This window comes from Polypterus senegalus, chromosome 7 (assembly GCF_016835505.1).
Source record: "Polypterus senegalus isolate Bchr_013 chromosome 7, ASM1683550v1, whole genome shotgun sequence".
Taxonomy (NCBI): Eukaryota; Metazoa; Chordata; class Cladistia; order Polypteriformes; family Polypteridae; genus Polypterus; species Polypterus senegalus.
The window spans coordinates 16603082-16629396 of record NC_053160.1 but is presented as its reverse complement, the minus strand read 5'-3'; the positions used below and the strand labels follow the sequence as shown (position 1 = coordinate 16629396).

General features: G+C 40.3%; 1 protein-coding gene across 2 annotated transcripts; it reads right to left on the bottom strand.

Moving 5' to 3' along the window:
• Positions 1–1347: 1347 nt before the first annotated feature.
• plin2 (perilipin 2) lies at positions 1348–23040 on the bottom strand. 2 transcript variants are annotated; one of them, XM_039758253.1, is made up of 9 exons: positions 22918–23040; positions 22688–22727; positions 22348–22543; positions 18609–18691; positions 18184–18436; positions 17524–17708; positions 17282–17410; positions 16522–16812; positions 1348–1722 (listed from the first exon to the last, which is right to left on the bottom strand). In XM_039758253.1, exons 2-9 carry the CDS (start codon positions 22715–22717, stop codon positions 1585–1587), a joined length of 1305 nt encoding a protein of 434 aa, XP_039614187.1. In that variant the 5' UTR covers positions 22718–22727; positions 22918–23040; the 3' UTR covers positions 1348–1584. The 2 variants fall into 2 exon arrangements, with proteins under 2 accessions (XP_039614187.1, XP_039614188.1); XM_039758254.1 differs by lacking the exon at positions 1348–1722 and having other exon boundaries at positions 15852–16812; positions 22918–23039.
• Between the last annotated feature and the right edge of the window lie 3275 nt (positions 23041–26315).

Genomic DNA, 26315 nt, shown 5'->3' with positions numbered 1-26315 from the left:
TTTTAAGCCTCAATTTGTCTGTGTGCAAGTTTATAAAGGAGGCCGCTGGCCAGTCAGAAATGCTATTGTTGTGGATGAATTGCTTTTCTTGCAAAGTGATAAAACATTCTATACATTTAGATTTTATGTCCACTAAAAAAATGTTATTTGTTACTTAGTCGCTACAAAAAAAAAAAAATATTATATATATATATAAATATCTATCTATATATCTATATTTAATATATCTATCTATATATATCTATATCTCTATATATATCTATATCTCTATATCTATCTATATATATATATATATATATATATATATATATATATATATATATATATATATATATATATATACACTGTGTGTATGTATATATATTGTATATATCTCCTTAAATATAATTTGATACTATCCATATGTATGGTGTTCGCGTCAGTTCCTCGACTCAATACAAGTTAGAACCATGCAATGGGACTCTGCCTCTGTAACATAACGTGGCAAACGCGGATGCAGTATTGCTTGGCTAAGAATGTTCGAATGCTTCAGTGACGCCGCCAGACGGCTGAGTATAGTAAGTCAGTGTTGGTTCGAGCAGATAACAGTAAGTTTAGTTGGTTTTTGGAACGTTGGTTTGGTGGGGCGTACTTTCCAGGACTAACATCATCGAATGACTTAAACCCTTCGACATCTCCAGAACCGTAAGTAATTTAGAACGTATCGCCATTTGCTTGGTACGTCGAAATCTATCTTTGGGCAGTTCGGTTTTGGCATCCATCCATCTGACATCTATTGGAAAACTGAGTAATGATGGCTGGGTATTAACAACAGTTATTGTTTAAATTTTAGCCGATCTCAGATCTAAAATGACCACGCCAAGATAATTATTACTCTGACTCTGATTAGAGTTGTAAAATACGGTTTGTTTTGAAAATTTGTTTGCCGGACAAAATCAAATGAGGTGCGCCGAATAGCCGAGTTCACATCTCGCAGCCCCGTTTAAACAGGAAGCTCTTCATTACATCGGCCAAAAGGTCTATTTTAAGCACAAATCAGTGCCATGATAACAAAATCATTTCAAGGACTTAAAAAAACAAATAATTCTTTGCAGAGAAAGTATGGATTTCACAAACATAGAATATATAGGGCTCCCAGTCGGATATATATATACACACACACACACACACAAACATTTTGTGACCTGTCCTTGTGTTTCTCCAAAAAGTCCGACCAGAATCTCACATGCGCACACTGAAGAGGTAAGGGTGAAACATCTCAACTCGGAGTTCCGAATTGTCTGATAGCACTGGAATGAAGCACCAGTTAACTTGCACTCAGCCCACCGAATCGAAAACAAAAGTAAATTTTTGCTGCAAATTGTTTTATTTCAAGGAATCTCCACCACACCTTTCAACCAAAACTTTTACTACCATTAAAGTTAAGCTTCAACTATCATCTAAACAGAATTCCAAGAAACACAAATGTAAAAGATTAGCAAAAAAATATATATACGCAATAGAAAATAAATTTCAGCCATATTCAGTACACAAATTCATAAATACGTAATAAAGAGCAGCAGGGAAATCGTCAGGCTTCTTTTTCTATTCCCCTGTGTAAGTGGCCAAAATGGGGCCATTTGATCGAGAGTAGTCATTGTTGGCGACGCCATCCTCCATAGCCAGCATGTAGGGGTACTCATCGGGCTCAGACGACAGATCTGTAATGGTGAAATCAGGAACCTGGCAAATAAGACACAAAAGTCACATTTAATAAAAAATAAACATGTCTCACATATGCTTAACACATTAGGAATTCTGCCTGCTACAGTCTAAGGTAGCGTTTCTCAACCTTTAAGTATTTGCGACCTGAGTTTTCATAACAGTTTTAATCGACTAACTTTTTTTTTGAAACCCTAATAAAATGTATTCCTATATTTTTTGCTGCCGATACACAGCTACAAGTTTTATTATACCTACTGAACCTTTAACATTTATCTAACTCTACTGTATATTTATTTTTCTAGTATCAGAATGTAGTTTAAGTTCATTTGTTTTGGTTTCAAGAGATGTATTTTTCAAATTTTCGATTCTTGTTTTCTTTTTTTCACATCTTCGTGCCCCCCCTTTTTTGTTACTTCGGGGTGCGCACCACAGGTTGAGAACCGCCAGTCTAAGGAATTGCACTGTGAAGAACAAGAATTCTATAATGAGTTCCAATTAGGCCGAGGTGGTCTTATTCCCTGTAAGGTGACTGATACTGTGCTGGTCTATCAAATAATGACGCTATGTGCCAATGACTGATATCATGTGAAACTCTAATAACTTTATAAATACTTAAGACTTTAACATTTCTCTATTATAACAAAAAAAAATTCTTGGGAGACGAGACGTGACTTTTTGAAGAGACTTCTTGGAATGAAGTCCTGTGAGACAGAGACTTTTAGTATGAGATTCTTTCAAGTCACGTCATACTTACAATCATTTTCAAACAAGACAACAACATTTATTTCTATAGCATATTTTCATACAAACAGTAGCTCAAAGTGCTTTACATATTAAAAGAATAGAAAAATGAAAGACACAATTATAAAACAAAATAAATCAACATTAATTAACATCAAATAAGAGTAAGGTTCAATGGCCAGGGGGGACAGAAAAAACAAAAAAACTCCAGAAGGCTGGAGAAAAAATAAAATCTGTAGGGATTCCAGACCATGAGACCGCCCAGTCCCCTCTGGGCACAGACCACAGTCATCTCACCTCTCAGTCTTGTGAATGCTTTTGTCAGACACACTTCCTGCGCTCTCAGTTCTTATAAATTTTAACGTTTTCCTCACTTTAAGTTCTCAATTAAAGACATATTATGTCCAAATCAAATTGAAGAATTTCATCACGAAGGGTTAGCAACAGAAAAAATGAGTACACAGGCATTCCTAGCAACAAAAAACGAAGTCAAACGAATTTACTCCAGAAATGTCAATCAGTAACAAGGCAAAATGGTTAAATGTGTATCAATAGACTATGCTGAAACAGTTGGTGGTGAACGTGCGGAAGATGAAAACATCAACTTACAATATCCAGAAGAATATCTACAACCGTTAACACCATCCGGTCTTCCAACGCATGAACTACTGTTGAAAGAAGGATGTATCCAAGAATGGTAATGTAGCATGTCTTCAGGGGATAACATTAGACCTCAAAGGAGATCTTGATATGGCATTCGTATTAAAACGTTAACAGTTTCCCGTTAGAGTTGCTTTTGCAAAGACAATTAACAAATCTCAGAGCCAAACATTCAAAAAAGTTGTTTTACTTAATAGAGAGAAAGAAACGAAATGCAATCACGGGCAGTTATACGTCATGTGGATGCAAATGTAATACTTCATACGAAAATTAAAATCTGTTTAAATTGTACATCCACATCCCCTTACGCGAGCGGCAAAACTCCCGAGAGGACAGGCAAGGTGGGTTGGCGAGAGAAACGAGCAGGGGGCAAAGCCCCCTAGTACGTCCAGATAATTCTCGCAATATGTATTTGTATCTTCTTAAATAATGATAATTCATGATAGCTGTATGTCAGTGGCTTGTTATGCCTGCTGCTGTAACCCCATAATTTCCTTTGGGATTAATAAAGTTCCTATCTATCGATCGATCAAAGAGCTCTGCAAAACTTACCATGTGACCCAAAGTGTATCACTTCACCTAATGTGTCCAAATACACTTAGTTTTTATATAGTTTTTTTTTTTAATAAATAAAAATAAAACACAATCACCACTATAAATGACTGAATCCATTTCCTAGCTAATAAACCATCCTAATGCTGTTATCTGGGAATAGTGAAAGGGGAAAAGCCATTCTATAGCATCCGATTATGTATCATCTTTTCATGGCATTAATGGATGAGTGGTAAATGTGAGTAACGTGTTGTCACAGGTGCTGCGTTTGCTCTCCGTTGTCCAGTGTTACGACATTAGTGTAGAAGATGATGCAAGCGCGAAAGAACTGGCAGCTATGCCTGTGACAATATGAACTCTAAAACATGCTTTGGAAATAAAAAAACTGTGTGTTACACTCTGTCAGAAGTATTTGAAAGAGCGGATAAGGAAGATCTACAGGAAATGCGGATTTCAGGACTCAAAACACACAAATCAACAAACCTGCCAAATGACACCAGTAAAGCACAGATGAGGCTGCACAACATCCACCTTCCAAATGCACATCTAGACAAATAACTAAAGAACTAATCTGAAATGCAAACATGCCATGAGAAAACAGGGGAGACATTTTAACACATCATATATAGCCATAGACCACAATGCTTATCTAAACTCTATTTGCTGTTATGTAGTGATGCAATAGTTAAAATATAGTGATGTTAATAGTGGAAATGACAGAAAGATATCGTAGCAGACGGACATACTTCTCAAATGCGTGGAGCCCAGTAGCTGCACGTGTGCGTGTGTGTCTCCTCTGACGCTTTGTTCATGACAACGTGCAAATTACTGAGCAACTGAACAACCGAGCTCCTGAATGGTTAACAGCAATTTTAGCTTTTAATTTTCTCTCAGCATCAAGCCTTTGTTCAGTATCTTTTGCTCTCTCCAATCACATGGCAGCAGTTTAAAATGTAAAGACATTGGTGGTGGTGGTGGGTACAGGGGGCTTACGAAGAAGCCCTGTGAGTGTGGCCTTTGTAGGGCAGCATTTTGCCACTACAGTAGACGCTTTTTAAACAGGTTGTCCACCGACGTGTATTCTCATTGTGAATCACATCTGGCCCCGCAAGACTAACCTTTACGTTAAATGTAAGCATGGCTGGGTCTCAGAATTTGTTGTAATTAGGAACATTAGAACAATGAGATGAGGACATTCAGCCCAACAAATCTCACCAGTCCTATCCAATTAATTCTTCTGAAAACAATCAAGTCGAGTTTTGAAGGTCAATAAAATCCTTTCTACCACAGTACTTGGTAGCCTATTTCAAGTGTCTCTGGTTCTCAGTGTGTTGAAAAACAATGTTTGCATGAAATTTCCACTTAACAAGTCTCCAAATGTGTCCCCCGTGTTCTTGATAATCTCATTTTCAAGTCACAGTCCCAATCCACTGGACTAGTTCCCTTCATGATTTTAAACACTTCTGTCATGTCATCTCCTCATCTTCTTTTGCTTAAATTATGGTTAACCATGAGGCAGACTCTACCTGAATAAAGCTTGGAATAGTGTTTAGGCTGCCATCTAGTGGATGAAATAACATGGTACAAAAAAAAAAAAAATGAAAAACAAGCTTTTGAACAGACTGAAACTGAACCATTAGTTGAACCAAGTGATGACAGTGCAAACTGGTCATCAGATACTGACATGGATAGTGAAACTGATGCATAATGCACTGTGCGACCAAACCACTGTGATATACCTGGTGAATTGGTCGCCTTTATGTTCACCGTGGTGGAGGCAGATGCATGGCAAGGAGGCACAATGATTTTAATCAAGCAGAAGGACAAGAAAGTGGTTAGCCAGCCCTAACCACTGTTCACAATGCAGCAACTGCCAAGGTTCAGGTTAGAGAAAACGTGGAAGTCACTGTGCTTTGTGCTGTGGTATCCTATAAAACAAAATCGAGAGTGATCTCCTCTAGATTTGGGTATATATACACGCACACGCACGCACACAGAGTGCATCCGGAAAGTATTCACAGCACATCACTTTTTCCACATTTTGTTGTTACAGCCTTATTCCAAAATTGATTAAATTCATTTTTTTCCTCAGAATTCTACACACAACACCCCATAATGACAACGTGAAAAAAGTTTGAGGTTTTTGCAAATTTATTAAAAATAAAAAAACTGAGAAAGCACATGTACATAAGTATTCACAGCCTTTGCCATGAAGCTCCAAATTGAGCTCAGGTGCATCCTGTTTCCCCTGATCATCCTTGAGATGTTTAATTGGAGTCCACCTGTGGTAAACTCAGTTGACTGGACATGATTTGGACACCTGTCACACACCTGTCTATAGAAGGTCCCACAGTTGACAGCTCATATCAGAGCACAAACCAAGCATGAAGTCAAAGGAATTGTCTGTAGACCTCCGAGGCAGGATTGTCTCGAGGCACAAATATGGGGAAGGTTACAAAAAAATTTCTGCTGCTTTGAAGGTCCCAATGGGCACAGTGGCCTCCATCATCCGTAAGTGGAAGAAGGTCAAAACCACCAGGACTCTTCCTAGAGCTGGCCGGCCATCTAAACTGAGCGATCGGGGGAGAACGGCCTTAGTCAGGGAGGTGACCAAGAACCCGGTGGTCACTCTGTCAGAGCTCCAGAGGTCCTCTGTGGAGAGAGGAGAACCTTCCAGAAGGACAACCATCTCTGCAGCAATCCACCAATCAGGCCTGTATGGTAGAGTGGCCAGACGGAAGCCACTCCTTAGTAAAAGGCACATGGCAGCCCACCTGGAGTTTGTCAAAAGGCACCTGAAGGACTTTGACCATGAGAAACAAAATTCTCTGGTCTGAACAGACAAAGATTGAACTCTTTGGTGTGAATGCCAGGCGTCCAGGAATTGGGAGACTAGTCAGGATAAAGGGAAAGATGACTGCAGCAACGTACAGAGACATCCTGGATGAAAACCTGCTCCAGAGCGCTCTTGACCTCAGACTGGGGCGACGGTTCATCTTTCAGCAGCACAACGACCCTAAGCACACAGTCAAGATATCAAAGGAGTGGCTTCAGGACAACTCTGTGAATGTCCTTGAGTGGCACAGCCAGAGCCCAGACTTGAATCTGATTGAACATCTCTGGAGAGATCTTAAAATGGCTGTGCACGGCGCTTCCCATCCAACCTAATGTAGCTTGAGAGGTGCTGCAAAGAGGAATGGGCGAAACTGGCCAAGGATAGGTGTGCCAAGCTTGTGGCATCAGAATCAAAAAGACTTGAGGCTTTAATTGCTGCCAAAGGTGCATCGACAAAGTATTGAGCAAAGGCTGTGAATACTTATGTACATGTGATTTCTCAGTTTTATTTTTAATAAATATGCAAAAACCTCAAGTAAACGTTTTTCACGTTGTCATTATGGGGTGTTATGTGTAGAATTCTGAGGAAAAAAATGAATTTAATCCATTTTGGAATAAGGCTGTAACATAAAATGTGGAAAAAGTGATGCGCTGTGAATACTTTCTGGATGCACTGTATCTAATGGTCCAGATCTAATTATGCAATTTTCATTACGCTATAACTTAAGTTTATTACATAGAGAATTCACAAAAAATTATTTGTTACTGATAGACGGCAGCAGGGAGACGGTTGTCAGGCTGATGGCGGGTGTGATGTGTTCACCTTCTCATAATTGCATATTTAGATCTGGACCACACTGTACACACCTGTACGTATATACATACATACACACACATAAATACACATGCATATACTGTACATATATACACTCAGATATGGGGATGGATATTTGAGGAGAAAACCGCAAGACTGGTTATATTTTTATATTTTGAACAACAAATCAAATATATTGAACAATTATTACCACTTCCGGTTAATGGAAATAGCCCAAAAGTTGATAGAAATCTACGTTCTGTACCTAATACTTGTATGTATACCTTCTCAACTTTTCACATTTTTGGCAAAGAGATCACAGCTACATTCTCATCCATCAGAGCAAAACCAAAAATATTGTACATCAAGAGGCCCTCACATAAGAATGCTATCAAATATACATTTGTCTCAATACAAATTACTTTTTTTTTTTTTTTAAATTGATTTTTAAAGTTAGTCCCGTTTCACAACTACATGGGTGGAGCCGTTGGGGACAGCTAGGAACAAATGAAAAAAATCAGGAGGGGATCTCATATACTCAAGATATGGGGATGAACATTTGAGGAGTAAACCGCAAGGCAATGATTATATTTTTATGTTCTGTACATTAAAGAACCATAAATGACAAATCAAATCAATAATATATTTAACGATTATTAAAGTAAAGTTGAATAAATTGGACTCTGCTACTGCATGAATAAAAAAAGTACCACTTCCGATTAGGGGAAATACAGTAGCTCAAAAGTTGATGGAAATCTGCGTTTTGTACCTAATACTTGGTTGCAAACTTTGGTTGACCTAAGTGAAGGCGTACACAAGTTATCGTGTTCACACACACACAGACAATCCTAAAAATGGTATTTTCGGACTCGGGCAGGTCTGAAACGTCGAGATTCATCAAAATCTCTTAACAGAATTTTTATCCGATTCCAATTCTTTCCCTATACTTTGTGTATGAGAAGGTAACAAGGTGTATGCCAATCATGTAGAACAGGCATGGACATCGTGCCCTCTCATGGGATAGAAACAAAACACACCCTATGCAGAGAAACCTGCTTCTACTGTCCTGACTGCGACATTGGGCCAGGAGTTGGTAACCATTTCAAAACATCTCACATGAAGGACGTGTACTAAATCTGCCTAAGTATAGTATTGGTCACTAGACAGACCTTTCCTATTGTATTTATATTGATATGCTCGTTACATGTTTAACTTTTTCATTTCTTACACTTTTGACTCTCTTTTTATACAGAACTCTGTGACTGTTAAATGCAGAAGTTGGTTGGGATGAATACCTGCAGTTAAGGTGGTCCACAGGGGGATCGCTCAGGTTACACCTTTTCTTGCTAATTAGCATAAAAATATATGATAATATTGAAGTAGCGGCTCTGCCTTTGTGCCCAGTGTCTTTTCCACCCAAGCCTACAATGCTCATCACATAGTACTGATATTGGATACAACTTAGGTAGTAAACTCCACAAAAATATAATGAACTGAAATAAAAATGCTAAAAAAAGTTAAGCACTTTGAAATGACAAATAAACAATTTCTGAATTTTGTTCTAATATCATATATAGAACACTTTGCTGAATGCAGAAATAAAAAAGGGCATCTAAACAATTAGACTGATGAATAAGAGTAACTCACTGATTTGTGGCACATCACACACATTTAACACTGCTTTCATAAATCCCATACCAAACTGCATATAACACAGGCATATGAAATGAATGTGCACTGCAAATGTTAACATTGAGGTCGAAGTTGATTACTTAGATGGTTAGCACAGCTAGTACAATAATAGATGGCTTTTTTTAAGCACATGCATTTTTAAATTGCAACTTTCAGGCACAGTGAAAGATACCAGTCTTGAAAGTGCATGACTAAACGGTTCAGGTTATATATAAACTAAACATTTGACACAGAGGGACATACTCGCTTAAGGTACTGTACCTTCCAGCATACCCTCCCACGACTGTCTAGCTTTTACAAACGCATCAATCCATGAAGTGTCGATGCAGAAACAATAGGAACAATGCTTCAGGGCGTACATTATATACATATATTTTTAAAAGGCTGTCATTTTGTTGCTCAATTTGATCAGAGAGATATGAAATGTGGAGAAACACGGAACAAAAGAGCTGAAAATGTCATACGAGGCACTCAACATGAAGTGTTATTGACGTGCAGGCTCTTTAAGTAAAGCTTAGAAGAAAATGACAAACAAAAATGTCAGGAAATAGAAGTACTTGGGTGCACGGGAAAGAGAAGCACAAGCAGGGAAATCAAAGCAAGCACCACATGAAAGGGAGGTTTGTATGACCAAGCAGGAGAACAAATAGCGCAGGGCTCAAACCCACAAGGGCGGAGTGGAGGCTCGGAGGCTAGGGACCTGCGCTGGTAATCGGAAGATTGCCAGTTCGAACCCCATAAATGCCAGGAGTGACTCTACTCCTTTGGGCCCTTGACCTACAATTGGACTGTCCTGGGTATGACGTTAATCTGCATCCGGCCCTCCAACTCACAGGGAAAAACATGGGGGTTGGTGGCAGCACTGGCACTCCAGCTGAACTAGTGTGGTGCTGAGGTGTCAGCTGTCACAGGGCTGCACTCCTGAGTTGGTTTGTCATGTGGTGGGTGAGGCAATACGCTGTATCAGCGCGTGCTCCTAATCGCAAACCCACCATTGGCAAAAAAGCTTCTGGAAGGCTCACTAAAACAGGAATGGAAGCTTGAGGGTCACTGTTCGTAACTTCAAAATGGAGAGGCAGTCATTTTGGAAAATGACTAAAAATTGTTTCCCTTGGAAGTGGGGGGAAAAAAAAAAGTTCCACTTTCGACACCCACCAGTGAGTATTTGACTGACATACTTGGTATACCTGATGTCTGGGGGCAGCCAAAGATGCCAAACCACCTCAACTGGCTTATTAATCTATAGAAGAGGCAGTTCTACACTAAGTCGTCCATTATTGCCAAGACCCTCAAACGATCAGAGTGCGACTTCAGCCAACAATTGCACCTCACAAATCACAGAAGTACTCAGCAACTATACTACTATAAGAAGCAACTGAGATCTGGGTGAATAAAAAACACACACACCCCTGACTGCAAGACAGCAAAGCACTTACGTATGCGCACTGGCAAATGAGTACAGCACCCGTAAAACTAATCCGATATTTGAAAAGCCAGCCCTTCACCGTGCCGTGAGCAAAATGCATGCCGAACTGGACAAATGTAGCTGTGCCTATGACAAGACTGCTTAAGCACACTAACAGTCGTCATTTTAGTGTTCCACACCTACTCTGCTCTTTGGTCCTTGAGGACATGGTCTCTTAAAACCAGGGCTGTGGAGTCGGTAGATAAATGCTCCGACTCCGACTCCTCAGTTTCTAAATCTTCCGACTCCCCTGTATGTATATACTATGCTAATGTATTTTCTACATCCATTGAAGGAAAGGAAGGCAACATACGTGTCATTTCACCACAGAACTACTGGCTAGGAAGCCAACACTCTGCTATAATGCCAGATTAAAGACAAACAATTGATTGCGGGTGTCCACATGGACGGGCAGATCCAGCTTGCCGAAAATCTCGACCACCGCCCCCATCCAAAGTAATGTGATGTCTCCTCTGTCAGCCAGCCGGAAGTTTAGTGCATTGTGTCACTCACCGGCCAGCTGATCAGCAGAACGAGCCTCTGCTGGAGACAGGTAGGGAGATCTGTGTTCTCGGCTCCTTCACTAGCGCATAGCGAAGGGGAGCCGACGGAGCTGAGAACACACCAGATGATTTTTCAGGCGTTTGGCGTGATGACTCGTTGAACGGCCGTAAAAAATCGGCAGTGCATCTGTAAATGTATGGGGGGGCTTTAGGCTAGGTTCACAGGTCCCTGTAACAGTGGAACACGACACAATGGAAAGCGGTGCCGCACCTTACCTGTGCATTACATCCCATATAGTGGCGCATACAGTCAATGAAAAGCATGCTTCATGGTTACTTGACATGTTCGTTTTGTGGTAACATTATGCACTGCATGCATTGGGCTTTATTCTTACAGCAGAGAAGTAGTTCATTATGACTGTTTGTGAATTGGGACATTTCAACTTACTTTTTTAATTCCCATTTAAAATTTAGTAGGAGTCGGTTAACTTTTTGCCGACTCCAGGTACCCAAAATTGTCTCCGACTCCTCGACTCCACAGCCCTGATAAAAACTGAGGCACTTGAATTCTAAGCCTCACGAATGAACATACTAAATGTTGCACTGTAATGATCTTTTAGCAGTCATAACCTTTCACAATTATGTTTTTCTTTACATATACTTAAAATTCTGTAAAGAGTTTGAGGGTTTAACTAGGAAATTAAAAAAAAAAAAGTCACTTGAGCGAAGGGGACCTACTTGAGAAGGCTGTAGTGCAGGATGCCAACTGAGTGCAGCAGGCCGATGCCAGCCAATCAATCAAACAAACAGACTGGATTAACTAAGAGGTTGCAATTCTCTCCTTCACAGCTGCAGCAAAAAATGTAATGAGATTGCCTGCCCAAATATTGAATTTAGGCTCACTGTGAAGTATTACGGATTAAGCCAGAAGCCAAATAAGATGGATATTAATCCCAAGGGGAAATTCACATAAAGCATCTATCAATTATCGTAGCAATAATGTCGACATTGCAATGGCTCTTAAATTAGGGCATTTAAAGTTCAATAGACTCTTTCTGCTGGGACTTTCTCAATTCAAATAGACTGTCTGAATATTAACTCTTTCAGGGCTGATGTTGACTTTTGTCGAAATTCAGGGGTATAGAACAGTAATCGGCTGTAAACTGCGACAAAACTCACCCTTACGTTTTAGTTCGACTCTCTTTGCTTGAAGGAGTCACATAGCTTTGTTGATTTGACTTCGATTCCCTGCATGTGCAGGAGTAGTAATGAGCAAACAGCCTCTAAAATGGCAGCAACTTCTGGAGAGACTAAAGCAAATGTGCAAAGCAAAATACTTCATGGACGTTTTACGTAATATCGGACTCTGAGTTTGATGCAAGTGGTCTGGAAATGGAAAACGGAAGTGAGGTACCAGCATCAGGCTATCGGCCCCCAGCTAACTGTGGTACTGAACTCATTCGTGTAGCGGATACTCCTACAGCAGCGTTCGGCTGGTTAGAACCACCACTTATGACGACAAGAGGTACAAGCCATATTGCGTCGTGCTGCGACTGCCACCGTTGCCCACCTGCCGTGCGAAAACAGCTTTTCTGCTGGCCATTGAGCCACCCCTGCGCAGCCACTCTTGCCAGAGATGCCGAACAGGCGCCAACAGCAGCCACAGACGTTTTAGGTTGATTTGTGCGAAACCAATGCATTGTGTGCTTTCAGAAAACGGAGTTTTTTGGAAAAAATATTCAGCCCTCAAAGTGTTAATGGAACAGGGAATTGTTCAGTGCATCACAATAGCAAAATTGCCTCGATGAAGGTTAGACTAACTGTTATACTACATTTTTCTTTATGTCACTATATCTGGACAATACTGTTATGAGTTTTATTCACATGTGCATGTTAACTGTGGCACACAGGGGCTCAGCAGTTAGAAGTGCTAGCCAAGCATTGGATTAGATAGCCTAAGACAACTGGAGGCTTGTATAGTCAGCTTAAACACAGGTTAGGGTATTTCTGTCCTCTATCAGCACAAATCTTCTTTCCTTATTGGGAGAATGAGAATCGGCATGTAAGCACTATGATATGTCTGTATTTTGGGGAAGAGGAATTCAGCCCTTGTTCGGAGACAGAGAAGACCAGCAAATGAAGCAAGGCATTATAAAAGGTCTGGACAGTGGCCAGACCCTTCGAGGCTGTGTCGACACAAAGAGTTGTCGAAAAACCTCCCAGCGTAGGGACGGAGAAAATGGCTGACTGTGTTGATCCAGATTTCCCACCTGGATAAAAGTCTGTCCATATGCCTCCCCGTCTGTAACCGCGTAAAACGTCAGTAAATGTAAGCTAAAAGATATTTTGTCTCATGTGATTCTTGTACCGCCGTAATCACTATGGGAGGGATATCGCCTTTTCTGGTATATTATGATATTGTTTATTTAATAAGCCACAATATTAAAAGAACACATTTCCAAGAGAGCTAATGCCTCTGCAGGAAACACTAACATAAGCAAACCATTCAAAACAAAAAAAAAATCAAATTGACAAGGCTGACTATGCATGCGATGTGCTAAAACAGATTTGCAGAACACCAGCTTTACTCTAGGCTCTCTAAACAATAAGCGAGGGAATTGAAAAATTTCACTCAACTGTAAAAACTATGGTTGTGTCAGCTTTACCTTTGAAATAATGTGTATTAGGGCTATGCAATTTACATTGGAGAGAAACATTTTTATAAATGATCCAAGTGGATATTCATGCCAAACACTGCACACATATTAAGTGTAAGCTAAACATTTTATAAAGCCTCGGGGGGTTTGACCCACCACATACACAACTGAGAACTCAATGTGCATGCACAGATTTATCCACAGTAGATGTTGAACACAAGAGACCGGGTAAATACTTAAGCTTGGGAAACACATTGACATCTGCAGCAAGTCAGGATAAAATTGTTACATATTAACTTTGAATGCCATCAACAATCTAGAATTGTCTTCACACAAAAGGGAATTCTAATTGCACAAAAAGAAAAGGGGCAGCCTAACATTTCAGGCTCATTAAATGATCAGACACAAGTACAAAAGAGACTGGCCATTGAAGCGACAAAGCAAACTACCGACTGTAAACTGAAGTCTAAACCAAGGTGAAATCTCAGAGAAACAGAATTAGCCTGAAGGGAAACAAAGGGAAGGTAACCCAACTGGTTAGCTTATAGACTTAAAATTTAGCCACACCAGTTCTGAAAGACCAGACTCCGACTGGTCCACTCCAGCCATTTGTCAATTTTCAGTCTGCCTTGCGAGAAACCGCTTAGCCGGGTCTCATCTGTAGGGTGGAAAAACCACACGCATGCACCGCAGTTAAGCACACATTACCACCATCCATCATTTGCTCCCCATTATGATTCGGGTCATGCATGTAGATTGTTAATACCAAGGTAGAACCAACAAGGTCATAAAATATACTTGGGAAGGGGAGTCCCCAACACACCCCCCCAATCTGCATATAGCTAGATCTTTGGGGAATGTTATGCAGGTGACCCCTTGGCCTGGTCCAGCCACTCTGGTCCCAACAATGAGGATCTTACGAGCTGGATCACCCTCTTTGGGGCTTAAACACGCCACATGGCCGCTACCTCACAATACAGGTAATGTGCCTCTTTCGGGACTCCATGAGCAACACAGCGGGACCCAAGGATTCACTGAAGAGACACAATACCAAAGGAATCCAGTCTGTCTCAGGTCACTGGATAGCGTCCTTTTCCATAGATATCAGGAGCACCACACCCCCACTTTCCAGCAACCTCAATACTCTTCCAATCCATCTATTGGCTTCATAGGAAGAGAGTCACCAGAAACATGAATGTCACTGCCAAGGTAAGTAAACCTCTTGCTGAGGTGGACACTCTCGCCACAAACAGGCAGTGCCCAAGATGTCATTAAAAGGCCTGGATCCAAGGCACTCAATGAAGGCGTTCAGAACTAAACCTAAAAACACACCCCGAGTAGCCCAAGGGCATGAAGCAACAGGTGGTCTGGTTTTGCCCGACAAGGTCACAGACACCACTGGATGAAAAGCAAATCTAGTAATGGACACCAGATCATTGAGGAGCACTCACTCCAGGTTGGCTATAAATATTAATGAATCAGATCACCACGCTTCATGAGGAATGATCATAGTTTTTAGATTACATAACCGGCATTTGTTAGAGTAGTTCAACTAGAGTACTTTACCCAGCAAGTCTGGGTGTTGATAGTTGAAGGTTTTCTGCCACAGTTTAGCATCAACATTATACTGGTTATTTTTAAAAGGGCAAAATTTATACTAGCAGAAACTAAACGTTGATGTAAAAACCAATTTAAGAGTTGTCCTTGCGTGCAACATTTCACCGATTGCCCAAAGAGGAACAAGCAAAACTACAATAAAAGGAAAAGCATCCCAAGTACACTGCAAAACAAAACTGGAGGAGTGTGGGCATCCCCACATTGCCGACTTACAGATTTCAGGTTAGTCGAGAGAAGACAGCCAAAACCCTTCAAGAATACCATGTTCTCTCTAAAGAGGTTTACTTACATATTCAAAATAGGTGATTTTTTTTTTTTTTTTTTTAAAAGTATAAAATAAGTGGATTTCTCCTTGGAAGGGGATGGAAAAGGAAAAACCCCACCAACATGGAAACAAAAAAGCGATAGCCAATAAGTAAAATGTAGCACACCACACACAAAGGATAGCTTAATGGCAAACATACTAAAGGTTGTCAACAAGGAAAGCTTGCATGCAACAGACTGTGCACAGTCAGGCAGAGAGCTGCAGATATTCATATATTGGAGTAACAGGCTTGCATAAAATAGTTAAAAATCTCAACTTTCACAAATTAAAGAATCAGAGACAAATCTGATGCTTATTCATTTATTAAACAAATACAAAGTGGTTGGTGAAACATTCTGGAAAGCAGCTTTTTAAAAAAAAAAGGCACAAATGACTGGCACAGAATGTAGTTAAGGTTCTGACAAGAAAAGGCACAGGATACAAAGCACAGCACAATAACTGTACAGTAACGTGCTAGAACTTCACAACTAAGCACCCATCATCCAAGAGAAACCCCTGTGTGTTAAAGGTAAGAGTGCTGTACTGAAGTAGTGAATCTGATATCTGTGATGAGTAAACAAGTCCAGATTCGACTCAAGCTGCAAAGCTGAGTTTTTCTATAAAATAGTCACCATGTCAGACTCATTATTGCACATCAAAAAGTGCAAGTGGGGGGGGTGGTGATCAACATGTTAAATTTGTAAACAAGCAAACTTGTCATAGGTGTTTAAAATACCCAATGGTAGGTTACAATATGGATAACAAGAGGCTGTAAAGTATCAAGGATGGGGAGCATGAAGTGTGACTTGAAGATCTGAACAAGTGCAGGACAAAGTGCATACAGTACATTTCATTACTATTAACTAGCAGTTATGTGAAAGGGGTGTGGAGTTTTCCGACTGAATCTCCTCCATCTTCTCATCCCCATTGTGCTCAGAAGGCTCTGGGTCACCAAGCCGGGGGTAAAAGGGACCTACCAGCCAATTTAAGGCGGTGTTGTTCACCAGGTAATCCATCATGCCGTCCATAGACTCCTTCATTTTTCCAAGCTGACCTCTGCTTCTTGCAAGTACTGCATCAGACATATCTCTGAAGGAAGAGGCCGAGTTAAAGCTCTGGTAGACGTCTGCTGCCGATTTGGTGAGGGAGTGTGCTTGATCTTGAATGTTCTGTGGCAAGCCTTGTATGCTGGATACCAATGTCAAGCAAGTAGTTTGGAGCTGTGTCGTCAGACTGCGAGCAATAGCCAAAGTACGGGACTCTATGTGCTGGATAAATAAAAATGGGGAGAAAAAAGAAATTGAAATCCGATGTTTAAAAATCTTTGGGGTGAGTGGACAGACACCATTCATAGAGCACACAAATGCAAAACAATTCACAAGCATATTTGCAAATTATTGTTAAGTTAACTAGAGTGGGGTACGTTAAGATAAAACTGGATACTTTAAAGCATCATTGCTGCACTCCTATTTTAGATTTAGAAAACACAATCAACTAGGGATCTGGTTTGTACATTTTTAAATACAAGTTATCAATGATGCATAAGGAGAGACAAATAGCAACACCATATAAACCAAACAGGTTTTCCCAGTAAATGCCAAATTTGCACACAAGGTATAGAACCAAAAAAAAAAAAAAATTTGCTAACAGTGAGAAGATTGACAAATTATCTAAAAGTTAAGATGCGCCCATTTAAAACTAAACCGGAGTAGGTAATGTGTCACCATAAATTCTTACTTCTGCTTTCTGATTGTCTTCCGAATAGCCAGTTCTCTTTTTCCACTCAACCCATGACTGATGCAGTTTTTCCTGTGCACCATGAAGTTTCTGGTTAGCACTGTCCACATTTTTTCTTGCATACTCAATCTAAAGAATGAAAAAAAAAAATTGCAAGCAAGCATTAGAGGATAATCTCCAATCCAATTGGAGCTCCTGCCCCCTAAACAGCAGTCTTAAGTTAAACGGGCATCAAGACTCACCAAATCAACAGTGTAATGGAGTTGAGTAATAGCTTCCTGGCTTCGCTGTTTTGCATCCTTCACTTTAGAGAGAGCTTGATTATAAGCCCTCTTCCGAAGCTTGGTTGACAGCGAGCCAAGCCTTACATAATAGCTGGGTCTAATATTCGCAACATCAAATCCTTCCACTTTCATTGCTTCTTTAGCTTGGAATGGGGGAAGAAGAGACACTATGAATACCAAAAGATACAATTTGGAACCAACAAAGTTCAAGAGATCACATTGGTTTGGTATAAAGTGAATATAAAGCCAATGCTACATTTTTTTTAATCTTGCACTTCCTGAACAGCTTACATCTAATAAAACCTCAAGACAAAAAATTAAACTGTAGGGAAAGAGGTTAAGGTTTTAAGAGGAAAAAAAAAGTTAACTCTGGGTTTTAAACGTCAAATTAAGTGTTGTGTACACCTTGGCACATTCAGTCTCAAGACCGGGTAGAAACACTCCTGTAGTTAACAGAATAAAAACACACCATGCTTTATACTCCACACCATAACTAAACTGAGAATTGGTTTACCAATTTACAAGATATTGTTAGCAATAAGTAGCCACTCATTTTGTAACTTTGATGGAAAATAAAATTCAGTTACAAAACTGAATCAATTTAAATTAAACCCTCACCCAGTTCTTCTTCTGTCAAAGGGAGATACATATCCACCAGGGACTCCGATTTTGTCAAGGCAGTATCAACTCCACTGGTTACCATCTTCACAACTCTGCTCTCCATGACAGTATTAACACTGCCATTTACTACAGCCTTGGTCATCTCCACACTCTCATGGACTGCCCCTTTAGTCTTGTCCACAACTCCACCGATTGTGGTGGACACTGTATCCTTAGCGCCAGTCACTACATCCTTCGCACTTGCAACAACCTGTTAAAAAAAGGTTGCAAGCCAGTCATTTTCCCCCCAATGCTATAAATCTACAGAACTAAACCCAAAGACAAGCATCCACTAGTTTGAAATTTAAAGTGGGAGATATAAAATCATGCATTTCAAGATCTCTGTACAATATGGAATGAAGATGCCACACAAATCACTGTACCTTGTCAGAAGGCTGATGGAGGATTGGTAGCTTTTGTTCAATTTTATCAAGTCCTTTGCATGCAAGGTCATTTGCCACAGCAACTAAAAATGAAAATTGCGCAGGTTACAAACAGCATAGGAATTAAACTAGCATTTGTTCTGATAAAAACACTTTTAGGATTAGGTTCAAGGTTTACACTAACAAGTACCTACTCTGATGCATCCAATCAAGTTACAAAATTAAACTTAAAACCCACCACACTCCCAGCAGTTTCATATTACTTTACCTAAATTAGTTCCATAATGCATACGAATGCCATCAAAACTTTAGATTAACCCTTTTTGCCACCCCCATTACAAAAGGGAAACCTTCCACTAGGAAAGGATTTTTTGGTGCGATTTGTGGGCCTTTTAAAAAAAAACAGCCTGTTCACACCATTTACTCAAGTTGTGTGTGCAATGAGATTCCAACAGCAGACATTTCCAATTTTTAAATCTGATACAAACCAACATCAACCACAAAAACTTAAGCGGCACATGTTAATCAGCAGCTGTTAAATACTACAGTACATCAAGCCAAGTAGACAATGATGACAGACGAGTCACACTGCGATAAAAGGACAAGAGGTCCTTCTCGACTTTAGGAGTTGGAGCTTACAGAAGAGTGCCAACTGCATTTAGAGCCCGTTTTTAGTAGCACTATTCCAATAATCTAGGACACTTGCAAGTATTCCCACTCAGTTGCAATTTGTACCTCCTTCCCCTGAACAAGGGTGTGAAGGTGCAAAGAATTCTCAAAATGCAACGTTAGTCTGAAATTCAGAGGTGGTTTTTATTGCATCAAGCTTACTAAACTGGCTGCTTGGCTGAAGAAACTGCTTTCATACTATCCAGATATGCAGAGAGTCGGCATGGTGCTTATTTGGCCTTATCAATAGCAACGGATGACCCGGATTCTCTTGACTCACTAACACAATGTCTGACTTATCTCAGAATGGATGATTAGTAACTTTCTCAAGTTAAAGAGAAAACTGAAAGCTTAGCGATAATGGATACAATGAGGCTATTAGAAATAAACTGGATACATTAGGATTAAAAGTCAAGACAGAGGTAAAAAGCTTAGGGGCGATTGTAATCTGAATTTTAAAATCGCATATTAATCAGATCACTAGGACAGCATTTTTTCACTTAAGAAACATAGCTAAAGGTAGACCTCATATTGAAAGATGCTGAGAAATTAGTTCACGCGTTTGTTTTCAGTCGACTAGATTACTGTAACGCACTCCTCTCAGGGCCACCCAAAAAAGACATAAATCACTTGCAACGAGTGCAGAATGCAGCTGCTAGAATCCTAACTAGGAAAAGAAAATCCGAACACATTTCTCCAGTTTTAATGTCACTACAATGGTTACCTGTGTCATGCTTATGGTTTATAAAGCCTTAAATAATCTCACTCCAATCTTATATATCGGAATGTCTGACACCTTATATTCCAAATCGCAACCTCAGATCCTCAAATGAGGGTCTCCTTAGAATTCTAAGAACAAAACTAAAGTGGTGAGGCGGCCTTCTGCTGCTATGCCTAAAATCTGGAAAAGCCTGCCAATAGGAATTTGCCAGGCTGATACAGTAGAGCAGTTTAAAACACTGCTGAACACACATTTAACATGGCCTTTCTATAACTTCACTTTAACTTAATCCTGATACTCTATGTTCAATTCTTCATAATAACTATTCATGGTGGCTCTAAAATCCGTACTGACCCCTACTCTTTTGTTTCTTTTTCCGGTTTCTTTGTGGTGGTGGCCTGCACCACCTCCACCTACTCAAAGCTTCATGATGCTCCAACAATGATAGATGGATTAAAAAGGCAGAACTATACGTGACCATCATCATCAAGTCCTTCCGCGAGAACCCTAAAACCAATGAGGACTGTTCCACTTAATGTTAGGTAGAATGCCCAGAGGGGACTGGGCGGTCTCATGGTCTGGAATCACTACAGATTCTATTTTTTCTCCAGCCATCTGGAGTTTTTTTTTTGTCGTCCCCCCTGGCCATTGAACCTTACTCTTATTCGATGTTAATGTGGATTTATTTAGTTTTCTTATTGCGTCTTATTTTTCTATTCTTTATTATGTAAAGCACTTGAGCTACATTTGTATGAAAATGTGCTATATAAATAAATTTTGTTGTTGAGAATGGAAAGTAGTCTCACTTGTACTGTGTAAATGGAAAATGAGAACACGTACTTGAGGATGTCCAGTATTTGAGAATGACTTGCCTACTAAACAAGTCCCAAATTTAATATAAACGCATCATCATACCATTCATTCAATTTTGCAATCAGTAAGTGAGGCTGGATAGGAGCATTACTCTTAAAAACAGAACAGCCAGAGTGCAAGACTGGGCTAATCAATTATATCTTGGATTGCCACAGTAGCTGAAGGCTTGCAGTAACAAGTTTAACTGGAAACCGTTTAATGTACTACTAAATCATATTTTAGGGTTCGTTCTAATTAACTCTTAGGATTTTTTTTTTTGGACAAAGTCAGAGGCAAGATTGAGTTGGTTTGGACATGTGCAGAGGAGAGATGCCGAGTACATTGGGAGAAGGATGCCAAGGATAGGACATGCATGTGCAGAACATGCTGCCGAGGACAGAAAGCAGAAAAATATGGTAGGTGATCCGCTGTGGCAACCCCCCCCAACAAGACCAGCCAAAAGGATTCACAACTCTTTCTTAATTTTAGTTTTAAACAGCTACGTGCGATAACCATTTTGTGAACAAAACAATGACAAAAGAACCACCAGTCCTCCACTTGTATGCTTCCATGTGGAACTGTGTATGCGCATCCTGAAGTACTTGTGCTAGAAAAATGTAAATTTAACAAAATGTAACACGAGTGTAGACTTCAGCTCCATATTGGAAGAGCCATCAAACAACTTTACCAATTTAAAAAAAAAAAAAAAAAAGCTGGAACCAAAACCTGGAGACCCTAATTGAGAGTCTCAGGCAGAAGTTTTCAAAGATTAGGCTTCGCAAACCACGCAAAAGAACGGTAAGTTTGTCTGGGGCCAACAACTTGACTGAAGAAATCTGAATAGGGGATTAGCGTACTTTATCACTACAGGAATAAAATAAAAAAAAAAAAAAAGTCAAATAACTTTCAGCTCAAAGCACCAACACTATGTGCAAACAGTTAATCATTTGGAACGTCAAAACACACGCGCCATTCAGCGGGCTTCATCTTTATAGACCAGGCTAAATGTTTTGGAACTGCTTAGCTTCTCTTCCACTGGACAGCTGACGTTTTACTTACAAAGAGTTTAGGATACGCATCTGTCCTAATCCAATTGTAGGTATAATTGGTAGTATTCCCTCTTGCTCGGGTTTCATGTTATATGGGGTTTTGATACTTGCCCGGTCTAATCACTCTTGCATTATAACTTGCTTTGTAAGTCCATCCATTATCCAACCCGCACTGCTTTGTAAGTCGCCTCGGATAAAAGGTGTCTGCTTAATAAATACTCCATACAAATGCTCTTGTAGACAAGGAAGCCTTAGCGGGAGGTTCTACGCTCAAATTAATATTGCGTGCCGACAAAAACGAAACAGCGCATGTGCAGCTCCATAAACTAGGTGAAAGTGCAATCGGTTGTAGTTGTCTGACTGAGGTCGCGTCATTTCGCTTCAAATGCGCCAACTTCCTAGTCTGAAGGATTCCACACGGTTACCCAATCCACACCCTCTTACTCACTCTGAGGTTCCAGCTTCTGAATGATCGGCATAGCACTGGTCAAGGCCACAGACGTAATGGTCTTCACGCTCCTTTCGGCCACTTCGCACACAGATTTTATATAGGGATGATTCTCCTTGGTGTTAATATAAACGTTAGACACCATATCATAGGTAGAACTCACCAGTGGCAACTGAACCACTCTGGAAACCACATTCTGAACAAAAAGAAATGTAAAAAGATTAATCCTTGGAATAAGAGCATGTCAGAAGAAACGTCTGTCCGTCACAATGGCCAATAAAAGCAATACGGCAGGTGAACCTGTAACCCCGTCCAATGGTAAAGTAAAAATAATACGCACCTGTGGCTGCTCAGTAGCAACTAGAGCCATGATGCACAACCTACCGAAAAGAAAGGAATATATGAAAGGAATCCAAAAAGGACAGCATAAAAACCACATTCACACCATCGTCTATCCGAATACAATCTAATGCAAGGTAACAGAACCATGGTTAAGATAACCCAAAAATGATCTCACTTGGACTAAAACGCGGCGAAACAAACATTACATGGGAAAACAAATATACTAACCAAGAAAAAGGAGATGAGCTCTTCACCTACAAACAAACAGACTCCACTTTCATTAACACTATGCATCAGTACCGGCAGCGCGGACTATTAAAGGCAAGCAGGAGCCGCCTTCTCGCGAGAACGTGACGTCAGCGCCAGCACCGCCCGATGCTCACGCGTCGTGATGTTGAGCAAATTAAATCTTTTGAGAGCAAAGGGCATGCTCGTGGCGTAAGGCAAAGGGATTTCCAGTGTTTTAAACTTGGGTTTCGTATAACGTTCATTATTATCTTTATAATAAGATACAAACTCATCACGCAATCTCATATTTACTTCTTCTTTCAATGAACTTTTAAACTCATTGCAATGACTGACAACCGTCAAACGAGCTATTGAGAAACATTCACTTGAGAGGGGTAGCAGATGTCATTTTTCACCGGGTATGGCTGTGCTTTACCTGTTTAAAATGAATGAATCGCCAATGTAATGACATCACAGGACCTTGAAACAGGAAAGGGGACTTTACAGTCCATCTGGATTGGTTTTAGTCTCTCTAAAATGTTATCGCTTGGGGGTTTTAAATGTCCAACCGCACCGACTTCTTTAAAATGGACATCATTAAAAACTGTAGACCTTAATCTGCACTCTGTATATTTACAACCCTAAATCAGAAAAAAAACTGGGACAGTATGAAAAATGTGAAAAAAAGCACATTGATAATTAAATTTACTTTGTTTATTTCATTGCAGACGGTATGAATCCAAGATATTTAATGTTTTGTCCTGTCAGCATCGTTTCCCTTGTTAATATACATCTATTCCTGCATTTCAGGCCTACAATACATTCCAAAACAAATCGGGACGGTAAAGCGTTTACCACGTTATAATGTCGCCATTCCTTGTCACAACTCTTCAAAGATGTTTCGGCACTGAGGGTACCAAATGATGAAGCGTTTCAGCTGTCCCATTCTTGCAGCAAACACGTCTTAAGCTGTGCCATAGTACGGGGTCATCGTCGCATTTTTCATTTCAAAATTCCCCACACGTCTATTGGAGACTGACGAGGACTTCAGGCAGGCCAGTCCAGTACCTGTACCCTCTTCTTCCACAGCCATGCCTTTGTAATATGTGCAGAATGTGTTTTTCTTGTTGAAAAATGCATTGACTTCCCTGGAAAAGATGTTGTCTTGAAGGCAGTATATGTTATACTAAAATCTCAATGTATATTTCTGCATTAAAAGCTACCATCACAGAATTATAAATTACCTTTGCCAAGGGCACTGACACAACCCCACACCATGACAGACCCTGGCTTTTGGACTTGTTGATGATAAGTCTGGATGGCCCTTTTTGTCTTTGGTCCGGAGCACAAATCTATGAGCACAATGTAAATCTAACAGCCTCTAGACGCCTCCTATAACCTTTGATGAGTGTCTGGATTCTGGATGGAGGTATTTCTCACTATTCTTCCATACAAAATCTCTCCAGTTCAGTTCAATTTGATTGCTGCCGAGCCTGGACAGTCTGCTTCAAATCATCCCATAGATTTTCGATGATATTCAAAATCAGGGGACTGTGACGGCCATTCCAGAACATTGTACTTCTCCCTCTGCATGAATGCTTTTGTAGATTTCAAGATGTGTTTTGGGTCATTGTGTTGTTGGAATATCTAACCCCTGCTTAACTTCAACTTTGTGACTGATGCTTGAACGTTATCCTAAAGAATTTGTTGATATTGGGTTGAATTCATCTGACCCTCGACTTTAACAACGGCCCCAAACCCTGAACTAGCCACACAGCCCCCCAGCATGATGGAACCTCCACCAGATGTGACAGTAGGTAGCAGGTGTTTTTCTTGGAATGCGGTGTTCTTCTTCAGCCATGGAAAGCACTTTTTCGTCTGACCAAATAACTCAATTTTGGTCTCATCTCTCCAAAGCACTTTGTTCCAAAATGAATCTGGCTTGTCTAAATGAGCCTTTGCATACAACAAGCGACTCTGTTTGTGGCGTGAGTGCAGAAAGGGCTTCTTTCTCATCACCCTGCCATACAAATGTTCTTTGTGTAAATTGCACTGAATTGTAGAACGATGTACAGATACACCATCTGCAGCGAGATGTTCTTGGAGGTCTTTGGAGGTGATCTGTGGGTTGTCTGTACCCATTCTCACAATCCTGCACATATGCCGCTCCTGTATTTTTCTTGGCCTACCAGACCTGCTGGGTTTAACAGCAACTGTGCCTGTGGCCTTCCATTTCCTGATTCCATTCCTTAAAGTTGAAATTGACAGTTTAAACCAGGTGTGCCCACACTTTTTCAGCTTGCGAGCTACTTCTAAAATGACCAGGTTAAAATGATCTACCTACATTAAAAATTCTCTCTCTCTCTCTCTCTCTCTCTCTCTCTCTCTCTCTCTCTATATATATATATATATATATATATATATATATAGTGACAGATAGGGGGGCGCTATCGTTCCCTTGAACCCTTGTCCAAGACTCCAGACACCATAAAAAAGTCCAGAAGTTGACTTTATTAATTAGCAGCAGTGCACAAAGCACCTCTCCACAATACTCATTAAATTCACCAATACAATAACAATAATCCAATCCACCACTCCTAGACGTGTTGCCACCCTTCCACCCAGCTCAGCTCGACGCTCTGGCGTCTTTCTCAGTCTTTTATATTCCCTCACCCGGAAGTGTTCCCACAGTTCTTCAGTCCATGATTCCTTATTACTTCCGAGTCAGATAAAAAGTCCTTCTTCACCCCGGAAGCACGTCACTTCCTCTGTCTCTTTGCCTATGACGCATTTCCGGGTTATAGGGCACATGTGAATCTCTGGGCCTCCCTGCAGCGTCCTCTGTTGGCCCCTGGGGTCTCCAGCAGGTTTGTAGGGGAAAACTCCATAGTCCATGATTCCCTGCTGGTATCCGGGGCACCTCCATGCTGCAGGGAGAGCTCCATCTGGTGCCCTGGGGATTTTGGCCGTAGTGACAAGCTGGCCATAGACCACAATATATATACTGAATATACTTTATACATAAAATGTATGTTGTCGTACCTTGCATAACTGAATAACCTTTATGGCACAATAACAATTCAATACATTTATGGTCACTGCAGTATTTGGATTTGATAATCTTCATGTGTGAAAAGGCTGACTCACATAAATAAGTAGAGCCGAATAATGCAGTCAAGGAGCTTTTGAATTTAGCCGAGTGAAAAATGACGGCTGTCCGATTAACTGCGATTTTAGTTCCCTCTCCTTTCTCTTTCTCAGATCGCTTTTCAGAAGGAAGTCAGTTTCGTAGTTTTTATGAACAGTTCAAAAGTGCCTTTCCACATTTTCCTTCTTTGGAATAGCAATGATAGATTGACAGATCAGACAAACGCACTTCGATGAGAAAAAAATCCTCT

Bases quoted from the DNA above. Each gene is read 5' to 3' on its own strand.
- plin2 (XM_039758253.1), bottom strand. From the start codon at position 22,717: ATGGCTCTAGTTGCTACTGAGCAGCCACAG. The intron at 18,437-18,608 runs GTACAGTGATTT...TTTTTTTAACAG, and splicing joins TCCATCAGCCTTCTGACAAG to GTTGTTGCAAGTGCGAAGGA. The intron at 17,411-17,523 runs GTGAGTCTTGAT...TTCATTCTTTAG, and splicing joins TCCATTACACTGTTGATTTG to ATTGAGTATGCAAGAAAAAA.